The sequence below is a fragment of the Rhinolophus hipposideros genome, assembly GCF_964194185.1.
Source record: "Rhinolophus hipposideros genome assembly, chromosome: 24".
NCBI lineage: Eukaryota > Metazoa > Chordata > Mammalia > Chiroptera > Rhinolophidae > Rhinolophus > Rhinolophus hipposideros.
This window is the reverse complement of record NC_138070.1, coordinates 24,458,995-24,478,016: the sequence shown is the minus strand read 5'-3', so window position 1 is coordinate 24,478,016 and position 19,022 is coordinate 24,458,995. Positions and strand designations below refer to the sequence as shown.

Below are 19,022 nucleotides of genomic sequence, written 5' to 3'. Positions count from 1 at the left end.
ACTCCACACCTCTGTGCCTCAACTTTCTCTCTTTGTATTAGGAAATGGCACTGGTAAAATGCATGCTGTTCCCGAGAGGTATGAGGCAATTGAGAAATTTGGTGAAGTTCTGTACCCCCAAAAGTATGAGAAGACACCATGAACTCTGGTAAGGAAAGTGAGAACACTAACTTCCTAACAAGTCTCTTCTAGAGCCAGAATTCCATGCAAAACTTTTCAAAGTACCTTTGGTATTCCCTTTCTCTCTGTTGCTGTTTTTCTCTGGCTCCTTTTATTTCCTCAAGTTGTAGCTGGGCGAACATCTCGCTCATCTTTTCCCCTGAACATGGCTCTTCATGAACGTTCATTCTTAACATCCTCTGCTCTTCAGCATAACGTTGCTGCTCTTTCTTTTTCTTAATTCTGAGAACAAAATCATAACATGGTTAGGAATTTCATGAAATTATTTAGATTTAGCTTCTAGGTCCAAATAACTCAAGAAATTCCCATAAACAAGGGAGTCAGGAAATCAGTTTAACACCCCTAGAACAGCTTCCAAAACTAGTGTTGGCTGATTTGAGTTTATCCTACAGCTCGGGGGGTGTGTATAAGTGTGTGTGTGTGTGTGTACACATATATACTCTCAAATGTGTGTGTGTGTTTGTGTGTGTGTGTACACATATATACTCTCAAATGGAAATGACCAATGGTTACTACCAAGAGTTTTTCTGTAAGAATCCAAGTACAAGAGCTTTCTCAGGTTAAAACTACAAGTAGACAGGACTTCTGCTTTGGGCAAAAATGGAATAACGGAAACCAGATTTCCCTCCCACCTAAACAACCAAATAAATAAATCGACCAACTGACCAGGCAAAATTGAATGAATGAATGAATGAATGAGTAAATATGGGCCGGCCCAGTGGCTCAGGCGGTTAGAGCTTCATGCTCCTAACTCCGAAGGCTGCCAGTTCGATTCCCACATGGGTCAGTGGGCTCAGTTGGTTGGAGCGCGTCCTCTCAACCACAAGGTTACCGGTTCAACTGCCGCAAGAGATGGTGGGCTGTGCCCCCTGCAACTAGCAACGGCAACTGGACCTGGAGCTGAGCTGCACCCTCTACAACTAAGACTAAAAGGACAACAACTTGACTTGGAAAAAAGGCCTGGAAGTACACACTGTTCCCCCAATAAAGTCCTGTTCCCCTTCCCCAATAAAAAAATCTTAAAAAAAAAAAATTCCTTAAAAAAAAAAAAAGTAAGTAAATAAATAAATAACCAATGGTTTTCAAGATTCTGGACCTTCTGCAATGAAAGACAATGATCCTTGACAGATGGTAAACAAATGAAGTGAGCCCTATATCTGCCCACGCTTACTGCCTTGAAAGTTTCCAAGCAGCAGAACAGGGCAGGGCAATTGAGGTAGAGCCTTGTGTATTCCCTGAGTTGAGGAGATGGAGCTGAAAGTCCAGGGACACAAAGGCAACTTTTGTGGATATTAACAAACTGGCTCTAAAGTTTATATGGAGAGGCAAAAGTCCCGGATTGCCCCATATTGAAGAGGAACAAGGTTGGACTTTAAGACTTACTATAAAGCTACAGTAATCAAGATAGTGTGTGTGGTATTGGTGAAAGAACAGACAAATAAAACATGGGACAAAATGGAGAGCCCAGAAATATGTAGTCACACAGTAACCTAGCAGTCTGTCCCCTCCAATCTTTCCTTAGGGAAAGGTGACCCTGCGGGATTGTCCCTCATTGGGGTTGAGTTTATGCTACCCTAAGTCTCCATGTTTGGTCCTCGTAAGCAGGGTCTGCAGTCAAAGACGGGTAAGATTTCTCACGGGAGAAACAACCTAAGCCAGACGGGACCCCCATGAGCTAATGTAAAGTTAGGAGGTAGCTGTGCCCCTCCTCTTCTGAGAAGCTGCTGACGCATGCCTCAACTGTTGTCCTTTACCCTCAGGTGTAATGGACCCATTAGAACAATAGCATCTCACCCCTCCTGTTTGGCTCATGGGATAATCTTATCTTGTGAGACTTGTTCCCCCAGGGATTGTATGCACCACACCTTGGTCATTTGGGGGATGGTATGCATCCGTTGCTTTGGGACGATTATGGGATTTGGAATGAATGATTATTGTATGGTGTAAGAGTTCCGCAGACCCTGCCCCTAATCATGTGATCTCTATTGTAAAAAATCAATAAATACCCACGTGACCCGATTCGACCCGATTCGGGGCTCCAGTCCCTTGAGGCTGTGAGTCCCTTGGTCCTCTGTGATTTAACTATATTTGAGTCTCTGTCTCTTTATGATAGTTTAACCCTCGCCACCTCCCTCGCCTTCCCACGGCTTGTGTTGTGCAGGACGCAACAGAAATAAACCCTCATAAATACAGCCCCTTGATCTTTGGCAGGAGCAAAAGCAATACAATGGAGCAAAGAGTCTTTTCAATAAATAGCGTGGGGACAACTGAACATCCAAGTGCAAAAAATGAATCTAAACACTTACACTCTTCATACAAATAACTCAAAATGGGTCATAGAGCTAAATGCAAAACACAAAACCATAAATCTCCTAGAATATAAGTTAAGAGAAAATCTACATGATCTTGGATATGGTGGTGACTTTTTAGATACAACACCAAAGACATGATCTATAAAAGAAACAATTGATGAGGTGGACTCCATTAAAATCAAAAACATATGCTCTCCAAAAGATGCTGTCAAAAGAAGTTGAAGACAAGCCATAGACTGAGAGAAAGTATTTGTAAAAAGCACATCTGATAAAGAACTATTATCCAAAATATACAAAAATCTCTTAAAACTCGACAGCAAGAAAGCAAACAACAATTAAAAAATGAGCAAAAGACCTCAACAGACATTTCAGCAAAGAAGGTGTACAGAGGGCAAATAATTATATGAAAAGTTGCTCCATATCATGTCACCTATTAGAATGGCCAAAATCTGAAACACTGATGACACCAAATCCTAGCGATGATACAGCGCAACAGGCACTCTCATTCTGTATTGGTAGGATGCAAAATGATATAGCTGTTTTACGAAACACACTCTTACCATAAGATCCAGCAATCATGCTAGTTGGTATTTACCCAAAGGAGGTGAAAATACATCCATACAAAACCTGCACATTGATGTCTATAGCAGCTTTATTCATAACTGCCAAATCTTGGAAGCAACCAAGATGTCCTTCAATAGGTGAATGGATAAACTGTAGTACATCCAGACAATGGAATATTATTCAGCGCTAAAAAATGAGCTACCAAGACATGCAAAGACATGGAGAAACTTAAATGTGTATTACTAAGTGAAAGAAGCCAACCTGAAAAGGCTATATACTGTATGATTCCAACTACTGTTACATTCTGGAAATGGCAAAACAACGGAGACAGTGAAAAGATAAGTGGTTGATGGAAGTTGGGAGAGGGGAAGGGGGACAGACAAATAGTTTTGTAGGACTGAACCCTTAACCTGTGAAATCTATTCTATCTATGGGTAGTGCCAGAATTTAGTTGAATTCTTAGACACTCTGCTGGTGTTTGAGAATTGTCTGTTGGTGTGGAGGAATCCCTTCCCCACCCAGGTTGGAACTGAGTCTGGGAACCCAATTCACCATATTAACAAACTAAAATAGAAAAACTATAGTTGACCCTTGAACAACATGGGTTTGAACTGTGTGAGTCACTTACATGCGGATTTAAATCCATGCATTCAAGGGCCAACTATGTGTGTGTGTGTGTGTGTGTGCGTGTGTGTGTGTGTGTGCGTGTGTATGTGTATGGATAAAAATTCTCAACAAAAGGGAACTTCTTCAGTCTGATAAATGGCACCTATGAAAAAGCTACAGCTAATATTGTATTTAATGGTGAAAAGACTAAATACTTTCTCCCTAAGATCAGGGATTTTCTACTTTCATTACTTCCATTCAACATAGTACTGGATGTTCTAGCCAGTGTAATCAGGCAAGAAAGATAAATGTAAGACATCCAGATTTAAAGGAAGAACTAAAACTGTCTTTGTTTAAAGATGGCAGGATCAGCATATTAAAAAATCCAATGGAATTAAGTGAGTTTAAGAAGGCTGCAGGGTATAAGATCCACATCCAAAAATTAACTGTGCATTTCCATATACTAAAATCAGAAATTGAAATTTAAAAAATACCATTTACGGGCAGACAGGTGGCTCAGTTGGTTAGAGAGCAAGCTCTGGGCAACGGGGCTGCCGGTTCGATTCCCACATGGGCCAGTGAGCTGCGCCCTCTGCAACTAGAATGAAGTCAATGAGCTGCCGCTGAGCTCCCAGGTGGCTCAGTTGGTTGGTGCGTGGGCTCTCAACCACAAGACTGCTGGTTTGACTCCTGCAAGGGATGGTGGGCTGTGCCCCCTGAAACTAAGATTGAACACAGCACCTTGAGCTGAGCTGCCGCGGAGCTGCCGGATGGCTCAGTTGGTTGGAGCCTGGGCTCTCAACCACAAGGTTGCCGGTTCGACTCCCGCAAGGGATGGTGGGGTTGTGGGTTGTGCCCCCTGCAACTAAGATTAAAAGGACAACTTAACTTGGATGGAGCTGATGAGTCCTGGGAAAAACACACTACTGTTCCCAAATAAAAAGTCCTGGAAATACACACTGTTCCCCAATAAAGTCCTGTTTCCCTTCCCCAATAAAATCTTTAAAAAATAAGAATACCATTTATAATAGCAACAAAAATATGATTTTGGGGATAGATTTGACAAAAGATATGAAAGACCTATACACTGAAATCTATAACTGAGAAAAATTATTAAAGAAGAGCTAAATAAAGGAGAGATACCTTCTTCAAGGTTTGTAAGACTTGATATTTTTAAGATGACAAATGTCCCCAAGTTATCTAGCTTCAACACAGTCACAATCAAAATCCAAGAAGAATTTTTTGTAGGAATTGACAAACTGATTTTAAAATTCATATGGAAATGCAAAGGCCGAGAATAGCTACGACAACTCTGGGGGTAAAAATGGAGGACTAACACCATCTAATTTCAAACATTGCTATAAAATTACACTAATCAAAACAGCACGGTATCAGCATAAAGATAGATAATGGAACAGAAAAGAAAGTCCACAAATAAACCCACACATATACAGGCAACTCATTTTTTTAAACACCTTTACTGAGATATAATTTGCATACCATAAAGTTCACCATGACCATAATGTAATTTGAGAACATTTTTATCACCTCCATAAGAAACCTTGTACTCATTAGCAGTCACTCGCCACATCCTCTCCGACAGCCCTACGTAACTACGAACGTCTCTATCTCTGTAGAGTTGCCTATTCTAGGTATTTCGTATAAATGGGGTCATACATGTACAATATGCGGACTTTTGTGACTGGCTTCTTTCATTTGTCATAATGTTTTCAAAGTCCATCCACGTTGTAACATGTATCATTACTTCTTTCCTTTTTATTGCTAATATACAGATATACTACGTTTTATTTATCTATTCATCAGTTTTTAGACATTTGGGATGCTTCCATTTCCTGCTTTTCATGAATAATGCTGCTAAAAACATTTATATAAGTTTTTGTGTGGATGGACATTTTCTGTTCTCAGGTATATAGCCAGCAATGGAATTGAAACTCTATGTTTAACTTTTTAAGAAACTGAAAAACTGTTTTCCAAAGTGACTGTACCATCTTATATTCTCCACCAACCATCTATGGAAATTCTAATTTCTATATCCTCATTAATGCTTATTATTACTTGTCTTTTTTTATTATAGCCATTGTAGTGTGCGTGAAGTGTTATCTCATTGTGGTTTTGACTTCCCCAATAATGACATTGAGCATCTTTTCATGGGTTTATTAGCCATTTGTATATTTTCCTGGGAGAAATATTTAAATCCTTTGTTCACTTCTTAATTGGGTTGCCTTTTTATTATTGAGTTGTAAGAGTTCCTTATATAGTCTAAACACAAGTCTCTTCTCAGATACATGATTTGCAAATACTATCTCCCATTCTGTAGTTGTTTTTCATTTTCTTGATGGTTTTTAATTTTGATGAAGTTCAACTTGTCAATTCTCTTTTATTGTTTGTTGGACAGCTGATTTTTAACAAATGCACAAAAGCAATTCGGCAAAGAAAGAATGGCCTTTTCAACAAATGGATAGCCACACGCAAAAAAAAAAAAATAAACTTCACACCATACATGAAAATTAACTCAAATTGGATCATAGACCTAGATGTAAAACCTAAAATAATCTTTCTAGAAGAAAACAAGAAAATTTTTGTGATCTGTGGCTAGGCAATGATTTCTTAAATATAACACCAAAAGCACAATCTGTAAAAAACAGGAATTCATCAAAATTTTAAAACTTTTGCTCTTTAAAAGACAAAGATGGAAAGACAAGTCTCAGACTGGGAGAAAATTTTTGCAAAGCATATATCTGGTAAAGAACTTGTATCCAAATTATATTGAAGAACTCTTAAACTCAACAGTAAGACAACAACTCGATTTAAAAATTTGGGTTTGAACAGTCACTTCATCAAAAACGATATACAGATGACAAACACCTGAAAAGATGCACAAGAGCTTTAGTCATTCAGGAAATGCAAACTAAAATCACAATGAGATACTACTACATACCTATTCAAACAGCTAAAATAAAAAAGAATGACCATACCAAGTGTTGGTGAAGATATAAGGGAACTTGAATTCTCTTGCACTACTGGTGGTAATATACAATGGTAAAACACTTTGGAAAACAGTTTGACAGTTTCTTTAAAAAATGAAATATGTATCTATGATATGATCTAGGCTTTCCACTCCCAGGTATTTACCCAAGAGGAAAAGTAACACATTTCCATTAATGTTCATTGGTGTTTTATTTGTAATAGTGCCAAACTGAAAGTAACCCAAATGTCCATCAACCTATTGAATGGATAAACAAATTGTGGTCTATCCATACAATGGAATACTATTCACCAGCAAAAAGGAATGAACTCTTTATACACACGACAGGGATGAATCTCAAAATAATCATGCTGAGTAAAAGAAGCTGGGCAAACAGTATACACTGTAAGATTCCAGAAAACACAAACTAATCTATAATGACCTAAAGCAAACCAGTGGTTGATGGGTAGGAAGAGTTAGGAAGGGGCAGGGAAGAGCGGCTACCAAGGGCATGAGGAAACTTTTGATGATGATAAATACATTTACAATCATTTGTAAACGTTTCATTTGTGTACGTATGTGTGTGCGTGCGTGTGTGCACACGTGCATGCAGAGGGTGCCAAAAAAATGTATACACATTTTAAGAAAGGAAAAAAACTGTATTAAAATTGTAATACAATGAATGACACGAGCATTCATTTGATTAATGCCATCTTTTGAGCGAACGTCACACTACACATTGCTACCGTAATTCAATTAAACTTCAAAGAGTAACACATAGATGACATCTCTTAAAATGTATACATTTTTTGGCACCCTATGTATATATGTCAGAACATCAAAGTTTATACTTTAAATATGTGCAGTTTATTGAACATCAATTATACGTATTTTAAAAAACACCTCCAAGTAAAGAGAAAATGAGCAGCTCATTGAGAAAAATCATCAGAAACCTAAGTAAAGAGCTTTTGTTAAGAAATATGACTGACTCAAAACCATAACTTATAAACATACACTGATAATTTTAGTTGCTAAAAATTACTTTGAAACAAATGAGCTATTGTTTCCTGAACAGTAGTGTGAGATCAATTCACACTCATACTTCTTCAATAAATCACGGACTGTTGAAAATTCTGTGCTTCTATCCATTCGTGGCCAGCTATTTACTCCAGGGGAATTAAGGCCTTCCTTTTAGTTAGATTAACACAAGCATATATTTAAAACCAGGAAGCAGTTCTACAAAGGCTGAAAGATCAGGGACTGGAAAAGTACAAGAGACATGGTAGTTGTGCCGTATGAGGAGCTGAGTCGATACAGATTCTGACAGCTAATCACAGGCCAGCTTTAGCAGAGTGACAAGGCCACTATAAACAAGGATTTTCTTAACAACTGTTCTCCCACACTTGTTGTTCTTTCCTGAGCTACAACTGCTTAAGTCTAAACTGAGTATTCCTCGAAGAGTATAGAACATAAACACAGGTTTTATGGTAGGATTCAAATTCAAATGCAATATAAAGTTGTAATAGGATAGAGGTGAGAAATCTCATTATTGCAACTTGGGCCAAGAGATACGTTTTTATACCATGAAGATCAAGATTTAAAGGCATATGAGGCAGTGTCCTAGGAATGTGTGAAAGATGATGAAGGGAAAGATCAAAACAGGCACATGCTCATTCATAACTGACTTTAAAATATGTCACCTTGCTCTTTTTAAAAGAGTACTAAGGTCAACCTAGTAAACATCAATGCACCCAACAAAATATATAAAACAGATATTGAGTGACATAAAAACAGAGATCGGCTGTAACACTATCATAATAGGGATGTCAACATACCGCTGACAACAAGGGACAGGTCTTCCAGACAGAAAATCAATATGGAAACAGTCGCCTTAAATGACAGATTGAACCAGTTGGATTTAATCGATATTTTTAGAGCATTTCACCCCAAAACTGCAGAATATACATTCCTCTCAAGCACACATGGAACATTTCCAAGACAGACCACATGTTAGGCCACAAAACAAATCTCAATAAATTTAAAAAAATTTAAATCATATCAAGCCTCTTCTCTGACCACAGTGTTATGAAATTAGAAATCAATTACAAGAAAAAAACTGGAAGACACACAAACACATGGAGGCTGAATAACATGTTACTAAATAATGAATGGGTCAACAATGAGATCAAGGAAGAAATCAAAAGCTACTTTGAGACAAAGGAAAATGAAAACACAATGACCAAAAATCCATGGGATGCAGCGAAAGCAGTCCTACGAGGGAAATTTATAGCACTGCAGGCCTACCTAAAAAAATAAGAAAAATCTCAAATCAACAGCTTATTCCCACACCTAAGGGAACTGGAAAAAGAACAGCAAAATTAGCCCAAAGGGAGTACAAGAAAGGACATAATAAAGATCAGAGAGGAATTAAATGAAATAGAGACCAAAAAAAAACAACAAGTTTTTGTTCTTTTCTGATGATGTCTTTAGGGCCTCTTGCATAAATATACCTTTTACTTATACACAATAGAAATTAAACTAGGTCAGAAATCAACATGTCAATATATGGGGTTTTTCCAGAGCATTGACATGAATACAATTAAAGTGGTTCAGAATGCCAAAAGGTATTCTGAAACCAGTGTCAGAATTCTAGTAAAAGGGAGTAAGAATTACATACAAGGGAGCTCCCATAAGACAGTCAGCTGACTTCTCAACAGAAAATTTGCAGGCCAGAGAGATTGGCATGAAATATTCAAAGTGATGACAAATTGGAACCTACAACCACGATTACCCTACCCAGCAAGGCTGTCCTTTAGAATTGAAGGAGACATAAAGAGCTTCCCAGACAAGAAAAAACTAAAGGATTTCATCACCACCAAATCTGTATCATAAGAAATGTTAAAGGGACTTCTTTAAGAAAAAGAAAGAAAAAAAAGATAAAAATATGAATAAAATGGCAATAATTACATACCTATCAATAATTACTTTAAATGTAAATGGAGTAAATGCTCTAATCAAAAGACATAGGGTGGCTGAATGGGTAAGAAAACAAGACCCGCACATATGCTGCCTACCAGAGACCCACTGCAGATCAAAAGACACACACAGACTGAAAATAAAGGGATAAAAAAGATATTTCATACATACAGAAATGAAAAAAAATCTGGGGAAGCAATACTTACATCAAACAAAATAGCCTTTAAAACAAAGACTATAACAAGAGACAAAGAAGGACATTTCATATGCAACTGCCAAAATATGGAAGCAACCTAAGTGTCCATCAATAGATGACTGGATAAACAAGATGTGGTACATTTATACAATGAAATATTACTTGGCCATAAAAAAGAATGAAATCTTACCATTTGCAACAATATGAATGGACCTAGAAGGTATCATGATAAGTAAAATAAGTCAGAAAAAGATATGATTTCACTTATATGTGGAGTCTAAAAAATAAATGAACAAACAAAACAAACTTATACAGAGAACAAACTGGTGGCTGCCAGATGGGAGGGGGGCTGGGAGGCTGGGGGTAAAAGGTGAAGGGATTAAGAAGTGCCTATTAGCAGTTACAAAGTAGTCACGGGATGTAAAGGACAGCATAGGATATATAGTCAATAATACTGCAGTAACTATGTATAGTGTCAGGTGGATACTAGACTTATCGGGGTGATCACTTCATTAATTATATAAATGTCAAACCACTATGCTGCATACTTGAAACTAATATAATATTGAATGTCAGGTGTAACTGAAAAAAAATTTTTTTTGAAGGAGTAAGAATATAAAACATTGCTACAATGGTGTTTGCACAACAAAACAAGTAGTCATCAATATTTCCATCTTGAAGAGATTTCTGAAAACAAATTGATATCACAGGCAAACTGCATTAAAAATATTTTATTGTAATTTCAACAACAACTCAAAAACTCTTCTTGTTACTCAGTCACCTGCCATATGCTAAGGTCACACCACTAATCTTTCACAAAGTTAAACTAAAAGAGAAACCGGGAACCGAAAACGAGGGCTACCTTTTTGGTTCTGTGGATTCTTTCTTCTTGAACAATCACAAAAATGTGCCACCACCACTTTTAAATAAAAGGAATTCTGCTTCTAAGATTAAGAAACAAGTTTACTTCAAGGGTTAAAGAGATGCCCTGTTAGAAAAATAACTTCTCAAGGAGCTGGGAGAAATCTTCCTCTTTAGCACAACAGGATTAAGGTCTAATCTAGCACAGTCTAAATATTGGCCTGCCGATTCTGTTCTTCTGTTCAACCTTTCTCTCCATCTCCCCATTTCCTGATTCTGATAGTATTCTGCCTTAGCGATTTCTGAAATCATTACTAAAACTTAATATTTCCTACTGGATTCTTTAGTTGGATTTCCTTTAAGCATATCAAACCAAATATGCTCCAAACTAAACTTATCCTCTCCATTTCTATGTACCTCCTTTCTGGCAAATCTGTTTTATAGTACCCCATTTACCTGGTGGTTTAAACCATAAACCTGGGACTGATCCTTGAATTCTATTTCTATGTACCTCCTTTCTGGCAAATCTGTTTTATAGTACCCCATTTACCTGGTGGTGTAAGCCATAAACCTGGGACTGATCCCTGAATTCTCTGACAAAATCTTATCAATTTTATCTCTTATTGCTCCTAAAATTGCCACCTCCTCATTGCCTCCCTGGTCCTGGCTTATCTGAAAGGCCGTGTTACAGGCTCCAAAAACATTAGTCACATAAATCTGGGATTGAATCCCAGTTCTGCCCTTGCTAAGTGTGATCTTAATCTTAGGAAAATTACTTAATCTCTCCAGGGATCGTTTTCTCATCTGTAAAATGAAAAGAATAAAATTTACCTAATCAGGTTACTGAAGTGAGGAAATGACCTAATGCCTCTAAAACACTCAGCACTATGCCTGGCACACTGTAAACACGCAATGAATAGTAGCTACCACTAGCCTGCAGGATTGAGTATCAATTAAATGAGATGATAATCTATGTAAAATGTCTGACACACAGTTAGGGTTTAATATATAACAATCTTTTGTAAAAAATTAATTTTACCTCTCATCTTCTAAGTTTATTACTTCACTAATCTCCTAACATCTAGTTTCAGTCATCTTATCTATTCTCCAGAATGCCTCTAAATGGCTCCTGTTTTCAGGATAAAATCCAAAATCCTTGTCATGACCCAACGCTCTTCACGATCTTGTCTTTCCGTATTTCTTAAGGCTCATCTCTTGCCATTACATTAGCTCCAATCCCATTAATGTCAGAAGTGTCCTATTCTCTTAGGAGTCACTGAGTTCACAATGCTATTCCTTTGCCTACAATTCCCATCTATTCTTTCCCCCCATCCAATTCCCATTTTCTCTCACATTACTATTTCTAATCCTTCAAAACTCATCCAGAAAGTCTTCCCTGTCCTTCTGCTATATCATACCCCAAATTTTGGGTTCAAAACACAGTTTCTGTGCTCTCATATAATCTTGTAATTTTTTTCTTCTAATGATGTTGCAAGAAATATTTTATTTTACTAATATTTTACGTGAGGTTTTTATGTGAGAAATTGATCTGCAACATTGCTTTCTTGTAATGTTCTTGCTAGGTTGGCACTAAGGTTATACTGGCCTCTATAATTATTTGGGGAAGTATTCCCCATTTTCCATTCTCTGGATTATTTTATGTAAAACTTGGCGTAACTTTTTCCCTTAAATATTTGGCAACTAACATTTATTGAGCACATACTATGTGCCAGGTTCTGTATTAAGCACATTTACATTACTTCATTTAATCCTCACGCAACTTTATGAGGTATACGAAAATAAGACAATTAAGTTCGCGAATTCATCCTAGAAAAAGTGCTACATACCTCATTGCCGAATATCACTATGGTCACCTCCCAAGTACTTCCCTTAGGAAGCTATGCACCAATGCCACCACCCAGTCCACCCTTCAAAACAATTTTGGAATCCTTTTTCTGGAATGGCCATCAGAGCTGTCATCGTATTACCCTTGATGTCCTGAATGTCATCAAAATGTCTTCCTTTCAATATTCCCTTTATCTTCGGGGAAAGAAATAAGTCATTGGGAGCCAGATCAGGTGAATAGGGAGGGTGTTCCAATACAGTTATTTGTTTACTGGCTAAAAACTCCCTCACAGACAGTGCCGTGTGAGCTGGTGCATTGTCGTGATGCAAGAGCCATGAATTACTGGTGAAAAGTTCAGGTCGTCTAACTTTTTCACGCAGTCTTTACAGCACTTCAAAATAGTAAACTTGGCTAATTGTTTGTCCAGTTGGTACAAATTCATAATGAATAATTCCTCTGATATCAAAAAAGGTTAGCAACATTGTTGCCACAAGTTCGTGAACTTAATTGTCACAGGTCGTATGCCATTATTATCCCTGTTTTATAGAGAACTGAGGCTCATAGAGGTAACTTTCCCAAAGTCACATTGCTGGTAAGTAGTAGAACAGGGATTTAAACACATATCTCTCCAAGTTCTTAACCACATGCTATATCATCTTGTAATACTTAATATATGGCATTATAATTACCTATTCATTTATCTGCCTCCTTATTAGTGAAATATGACTAGTAAGGTCCCTGAAGAGTAGGATCACGTCTTTCATTTTTTGCATCTCCGAAGTCTAGCGTCATTTCTACCAATCAATAAATGCTCAATGAATTATTAGGTTGGTGCAAAAGTAATTGCGGTTTAACAGGTTAAAATAATTGCAAAAACCACAATTACTTTTGCACCAACCTAATAGCATCATTCAATAAATTTAACAATGAATGAATGAAACGTATCATTTGATTCTTATTAAACTGGATGAAGTAAAGCAGCTTTTATCAATTCCTGTTTAGAAAGCAGGTGTATGTTTATTTTACAATGCTAATAAGTGGTTTTGACTTTAAGTTAAATCATATAACCTCCATGCAAAGGCATAAATGATTTTGTTTCCTCAACAAGAAAAAAGCAAAAAATAAATTTTAATTATTTGCAAAGTATCAACAAGATTTAATTTTCTGATACCATCTGTTAAGACAAAGAACTTCGTATTTTTTCCCAGGGTCAAGAGTATAAATCCAAGAAGAAAAAGATTATCCAGTGAAAAAATGGCAATAAAACAAAAGCCTTAAGCAGAAAAGCTTTCAAAAAAGGTCAGCGGTATAGGTAAGAAGAATTCCCCACTGATTACGCCATGTGGTAGACATGTCATAAGATTTAGGTTAGACATAAAATACCCAGAGCAGGGATGTCTTGGCTTCAGTTAAATGAACTGAACTAAATTTCCATTCTGTCTTTCGCCTGATGAGTCTGTAAAATGCTTACACATGGGCACTACAGAACTGAAAGGTTTTTTTTGATGTAGACCAGATCATAATTGTACTAAATGACTAGGTTATAGTAAGACAAATCTGGCCTACATATAAGAATGAACTTCCTGAGAGCCAACATTCTTAGATTCTGAAATTGTTATCTAGGGAGATTATATAATTACATCATAAAGAACATTAAGAATAGAAAAGATGCTTGAAATATTTAAATAGAATCCTGCCTAAAAGCTATCCTAAACAACTTCACAGGATTTTTCCAAGCCTCCTCTACCGCAATCCGAAACACACACACACACACACACACACACACACACACACACACACACTTTTTTATTGCAGTTTTTATCAAGTTGCTTTAAGGACAATAGCATTACCATGTTTCCCCTAAAATAAGACCTAGTCAGACAACCAGTTCTAATGCATCTTTTGGAGCAAAAATTCATGTAAGACCTGGTCTTATTTTACTATAAAACCGGGTCTTTATAGAATAACATTATGATATAATATAATATAATATAATATAATATAATATAATATAATATAATATACAATATAATACAATACCGGGACTTATATGAATTTTTGCTCCAAAAGATGCATTAGAGCTGATGGTCTGGCTAGGTCTTATTTTTGGGGAAACATGGTATAACATATCTTGGGGGGGGAAGCATCTGAGAATAAGATATATCAAAGGAACTATTAAACACCTCACAGGTAAACCATTCTCATTACTGGACTGACATATAAATATTTCAAGAATCCTTGTACTCTCTATTGCAAAATAAACAGGATATTCAGCAGCAAGGAGCCCCTTATGGGAATTCTGCCAGCAGATGGCCTTCAGACTTGAACTACAGCATTGGCTCTTCTTTGGATTTTCAGTCTGCTGGACTATCCTGCAAATTTTATACTTGTACATCACAATCGTGTGAGCCAATTCCTCAAAATAAATCTCTCTCTCTCTCTCAGAGAAACAGAACCAACAAGATTATATATATTATCTTGTTGGTTCTGTTTCTCTGGGGAAACTCTGACTAATACACATGTACACCCATAAAACCTCACATAACATATACTAAAGACAGTGAGATGTCAAGGAGAGTGGGGATGGGAGGGTCCACAACTACCAATAATTACCATTGTCAATGAAAATATATGAGTTTTAGTTGCTAAAGCTGAAAGGATTCTTAGAAATAATCTAAATCTGTAGTACTCAAACTTCTGTTTTACAAACATACTCTTACGCAGAATTGCAATATACCAAAATGGGGTAAAAATCCACTAATTTCAACTGCCTCATTCCCCTTCCCACGGCACCTCTGGAGGCATGTCTCCTAAATGTGAATATTCTGGCTCACTGTTTATAAACAGGATTAATGTATACGCTCCCCAGTAATGTATTCTTGAATGTTCCCAGTTTTATTTTTATTATGGTGCTACTCAAGTCTGTACCAATATTATTATCGATATAAATTCCTTATTCTCATAACTCTTGAACAACTATAATAAAACTGTTACAATTCCAATTTCAATAAAAACATCACTAAAAAAAAAGGAGCCCCTTACAATGCAGATATTGCTTAGGCTCCCAAACTCCAGAATACTTAGGCTTAAAAAAATTGAAAAATTAAGAAATGCAGAAAGAATAGTAAGAATGCATTTCCACCATTCAAAGACAATTCTTAAACATCTTGGAATGTTTTATTTTAGTCACGTTTTTCCCTCATCACTGTGTTGTTGCAAAAAGCTTTGTTTCCATAGGGTCCATGGTTCTGGAGAAGTTCAGTGGTGTTAAGAAGCTGTCCTGGGGTGGAAGGCAGAGGCTCACGCAGAAGCTCCAAGGACAGGAGCCTTCAGTACGTGTTTCCCCAAAAATAAGACCTAACCGGAAAATAAGCCCTAGTAGATTTATCAGGATGACATCCCCTGAGTATAAGCCCTAATGTGTCTTTTGGAGCACAACTTAATATAAGACCCAGTCTTATTTTGGGGGAAACACGGTAGTGCCCCTCAAAAGCCACTGGGCTAAGGGGCTGCCGAATGGCTCATTTGATTAGAGCATGAGCTCTGAACAGGGTTGCGGATTCAATTCCCACATGGGCCAGTGAGCTGTGCCCTCCACAACTAGACTGAAGACGAGCTGCCACTGAGCTTCCAGAGAAGCGGCCGGATGGCTCAGTTGGTTAGAGCGCGGAGCTCTCAACAACAAGGTTGCCGGTTCAATTCCCACATGGGATGGTGGGCTGCGCCCCCTACAACTAAAGACTGAAAACAGCAACTGGACTTGGAGCTGAGCTGCGCCCTCCACATCTAGATTGAAGGACAATGACTTGGAGCTGATGGGCCCTAAAGAAACACACTGTTCTCCAATATTCCCCAATAAAATTAAAAAAAAAAAAAGTCTGGGCTAACACTTTACTTGGTATTTTTACATTTTATGTTCATGAGAGAAATTAATCTGTAACATTGCTTTCTTGTAATGTCCTTGTCAGGCTGGTATTAAGGTTATGCAAGCCTCAAAAACTATTTGGAAGTATTTCCTGTTTAAATTCTCTAGCATAGTTTATGTAAAACTTGGCAATATTTTTTCCCTGAAATATTTGGAAAGAATCCACTATTGAAGATATCTGAGGCTGGACCTGAGCCTGAGTTTTTCTTTTTGGTAAGATTTTCAACAACTGATTTAATTCCTTTAAATGATATGGGATTACCTGGATTTCTATTTCTTCTTGCATCCATTTTCATTTTTTTAAAGGAGTTTCTCCATTTCATCAAAAATTTTCGTGTAAAATTCTTCATAGTATCATTTAATGTCTCTAGGTTCTGTAGTAATAGCTCCTTCTCATTCCTAATATCGGTAAATTGTGTTTTCTCTTTTTCCCTTTTACTAATTAGTAAAAGTGATATATCCCTTGCAAAACCAAATTTTCAAAGAACCAAGTTTTGGCTTTGTTGCTCTTCTCATTGTACATTTACTTTCTATTTCACTGATTTCTGCTCTTTATGACTTTCTTCTTCTGGTTTGATTTGCTGTTGTGTGTGGCTTTTTTTTTCTATCTTCTTAAGATGAAAATTTAAAACATTGATTTTTAGCCTTTTTTACTTTTTATCATAATTGCAATTAAGGCTCTAACATTCCCTCTACTCATCTGACAAGTTTTGATTGTTTTATCTTCATTATTATTCTCTTCAAAGTATATCCTAATTTCCATTGTAATTTTATCTTTGACCCAGAATTCTTTTTTAAAAAATGTACTACTTGTTGCTTTCCACTTACTGTCATTATAATTAGAGACCATACTGTAAAAACCAACCCAGGATATGACCAAATTTGACAAATGTGCTATAGGCACTTGAAAATGATATATTCTGTCACTGTTCAGCATTTCTATGAGTATGTTTTCATTTTTCTTGAGGAAATACCTAGCAGTACAGTGGCTGGGTCATAAAGTAGGTGTATGTTTAACTATACAAAATACTAAACAGTTTTCCAAAGTGGCTGTGCTGTTTTCCACTTTCACTACTGACTTATGAGCTACAGTTAATCTATATCAATATCCTTATCAATATCTTGTATTGTTGGGTTTTTTTTAAGCTATTCCAGTATGAATAGATATTTCATTATGTATCTACTGAGTTACTATTTTAAGATTATATTTTTCAATCTCAGGCTTTCTATTTGATTCAATTTTTAGATTCCAGTTCTCTCGTGAAATCCTCCATATTTTCATCTGTTTTCTCCATCTTTTTGTCTATTTACTATTAATCAATTATTTCAAAGTACTTGTGTTTTAACACTAATATCTGTGCCACCTGTGGGTCTGCTTCTGTTGTCCATTCTCTCTCTTGACTTTTGGTCATCTGGTTCTATCTTTTGATATGCCTAGAAAATTTTGACTGAATGCTGAATATTGTTTTTAAAAAATTTAGAGGCTCCAAATGACATTATCTATGACCAGAAAGAGTTCACCCTTTCTCTGCTAGGCAAAGTTCAGGGTTCATCACTTTAATCTAATAAGGCACTCAGCAGAATCAAGGCTGCTTTGCATTTTGGCTAAGGCTTATTCCACAGTTGGTTAGACCATTTTCTAAGTATATAGCTCTTCATTGCTTTCAGCTGAAAGTCTGGTGTATTGGGTCCCTGTTTCCCTGTTTCTACCTCACTATGGTGGGTCATGAATTCTACATGTCGTCAGCACTACAAAATCACAGAGAATTTCTGTTTTCCAGATATTTTCAACTTAGCCTTTCAGCCTTCTTTTTAGCACAAATTTAGACTTGCAACTGTCTTGATGAGAAAACTGATAAAATGTTTGAGACCCTTCAAGTCTCCGATTTTGTTAATTCACCTCCTCAAGACTAACAAAAACTCTGTTTCTCCGTTACCTAGAAGTAGTTCTGTGCTTGGTCCAAATTCATGTTGCAACATATTGAAAATTTCTAAAGAAATCTTTAGTTCTCATTGCTCCCAGAACTCTAGTTCCTTATTTCCAAATGTGTATAAGTCAACCCTCCCTTTATATTCCATAGGCTTCTCAAATTCAATGTGCAAAACTGAACTCACCAGCTTCATGTCAAATCTGTTCTTCTTTAGGCATTTCCTATCTTTGTTAATGGTACTACCATTCATTCAGTTATCCAAGAAGAAAGTTAGAAACTCCTTTCTCAACACCAAACTCAACTGGTCATTAAGTTGCATGGATTCTACTTCTTAAATTTTATTAAATATATTACTCTCTGTTCCAATGCCCTTCTCATCTCCTGCTTAACTGGACTCTTTGCCTTAGTCTTCTATCTTCTCCTGACCATTCCATACTTTGCTGCCAGAGTGATCTTCCTAAAATACAAATCAGATCCTAAGTCTTCTGCCTTAAAATCTTTCAACAGCTTTGTTATAGCCCCTCTGCCACTTCACTTCCACCAATTTAGTCACCCCAAGTTTTTACATTGTTTCCCAGACATTTCTTATATTTTCATACTAAGTTCCTTGACCATCTTGTACATTCTTCATTCTTTACG

General features: G+C 36.8%; 1 protein-coding gene across 4 annotated transcripts in view; it reads right to left on the bottom strand.

The window, feature by feature from the left end:
- CCDC15 (coiled-coil domain containing 15) overlaps positions 1 to 19,022 on the bottom strand; it is a 65,419-nt gene that overhangs the window by 3,307 nt on the left and 43,090 nt on the right. For all 4 annotated transcript variants that reach the window (XM_081037099.1, XM_081037097.1, XM_081037098.1 and 1 more), the window contains exon 13: positions 226 to 402. In XM_081037099.1, coding sequence (XP_080893225.1) covers positions 226 to 402 — 177 coding nt within the window. The remainder of the gene's footprint in view (positions 1 to 225; positions 403 to 19,022) is intronic.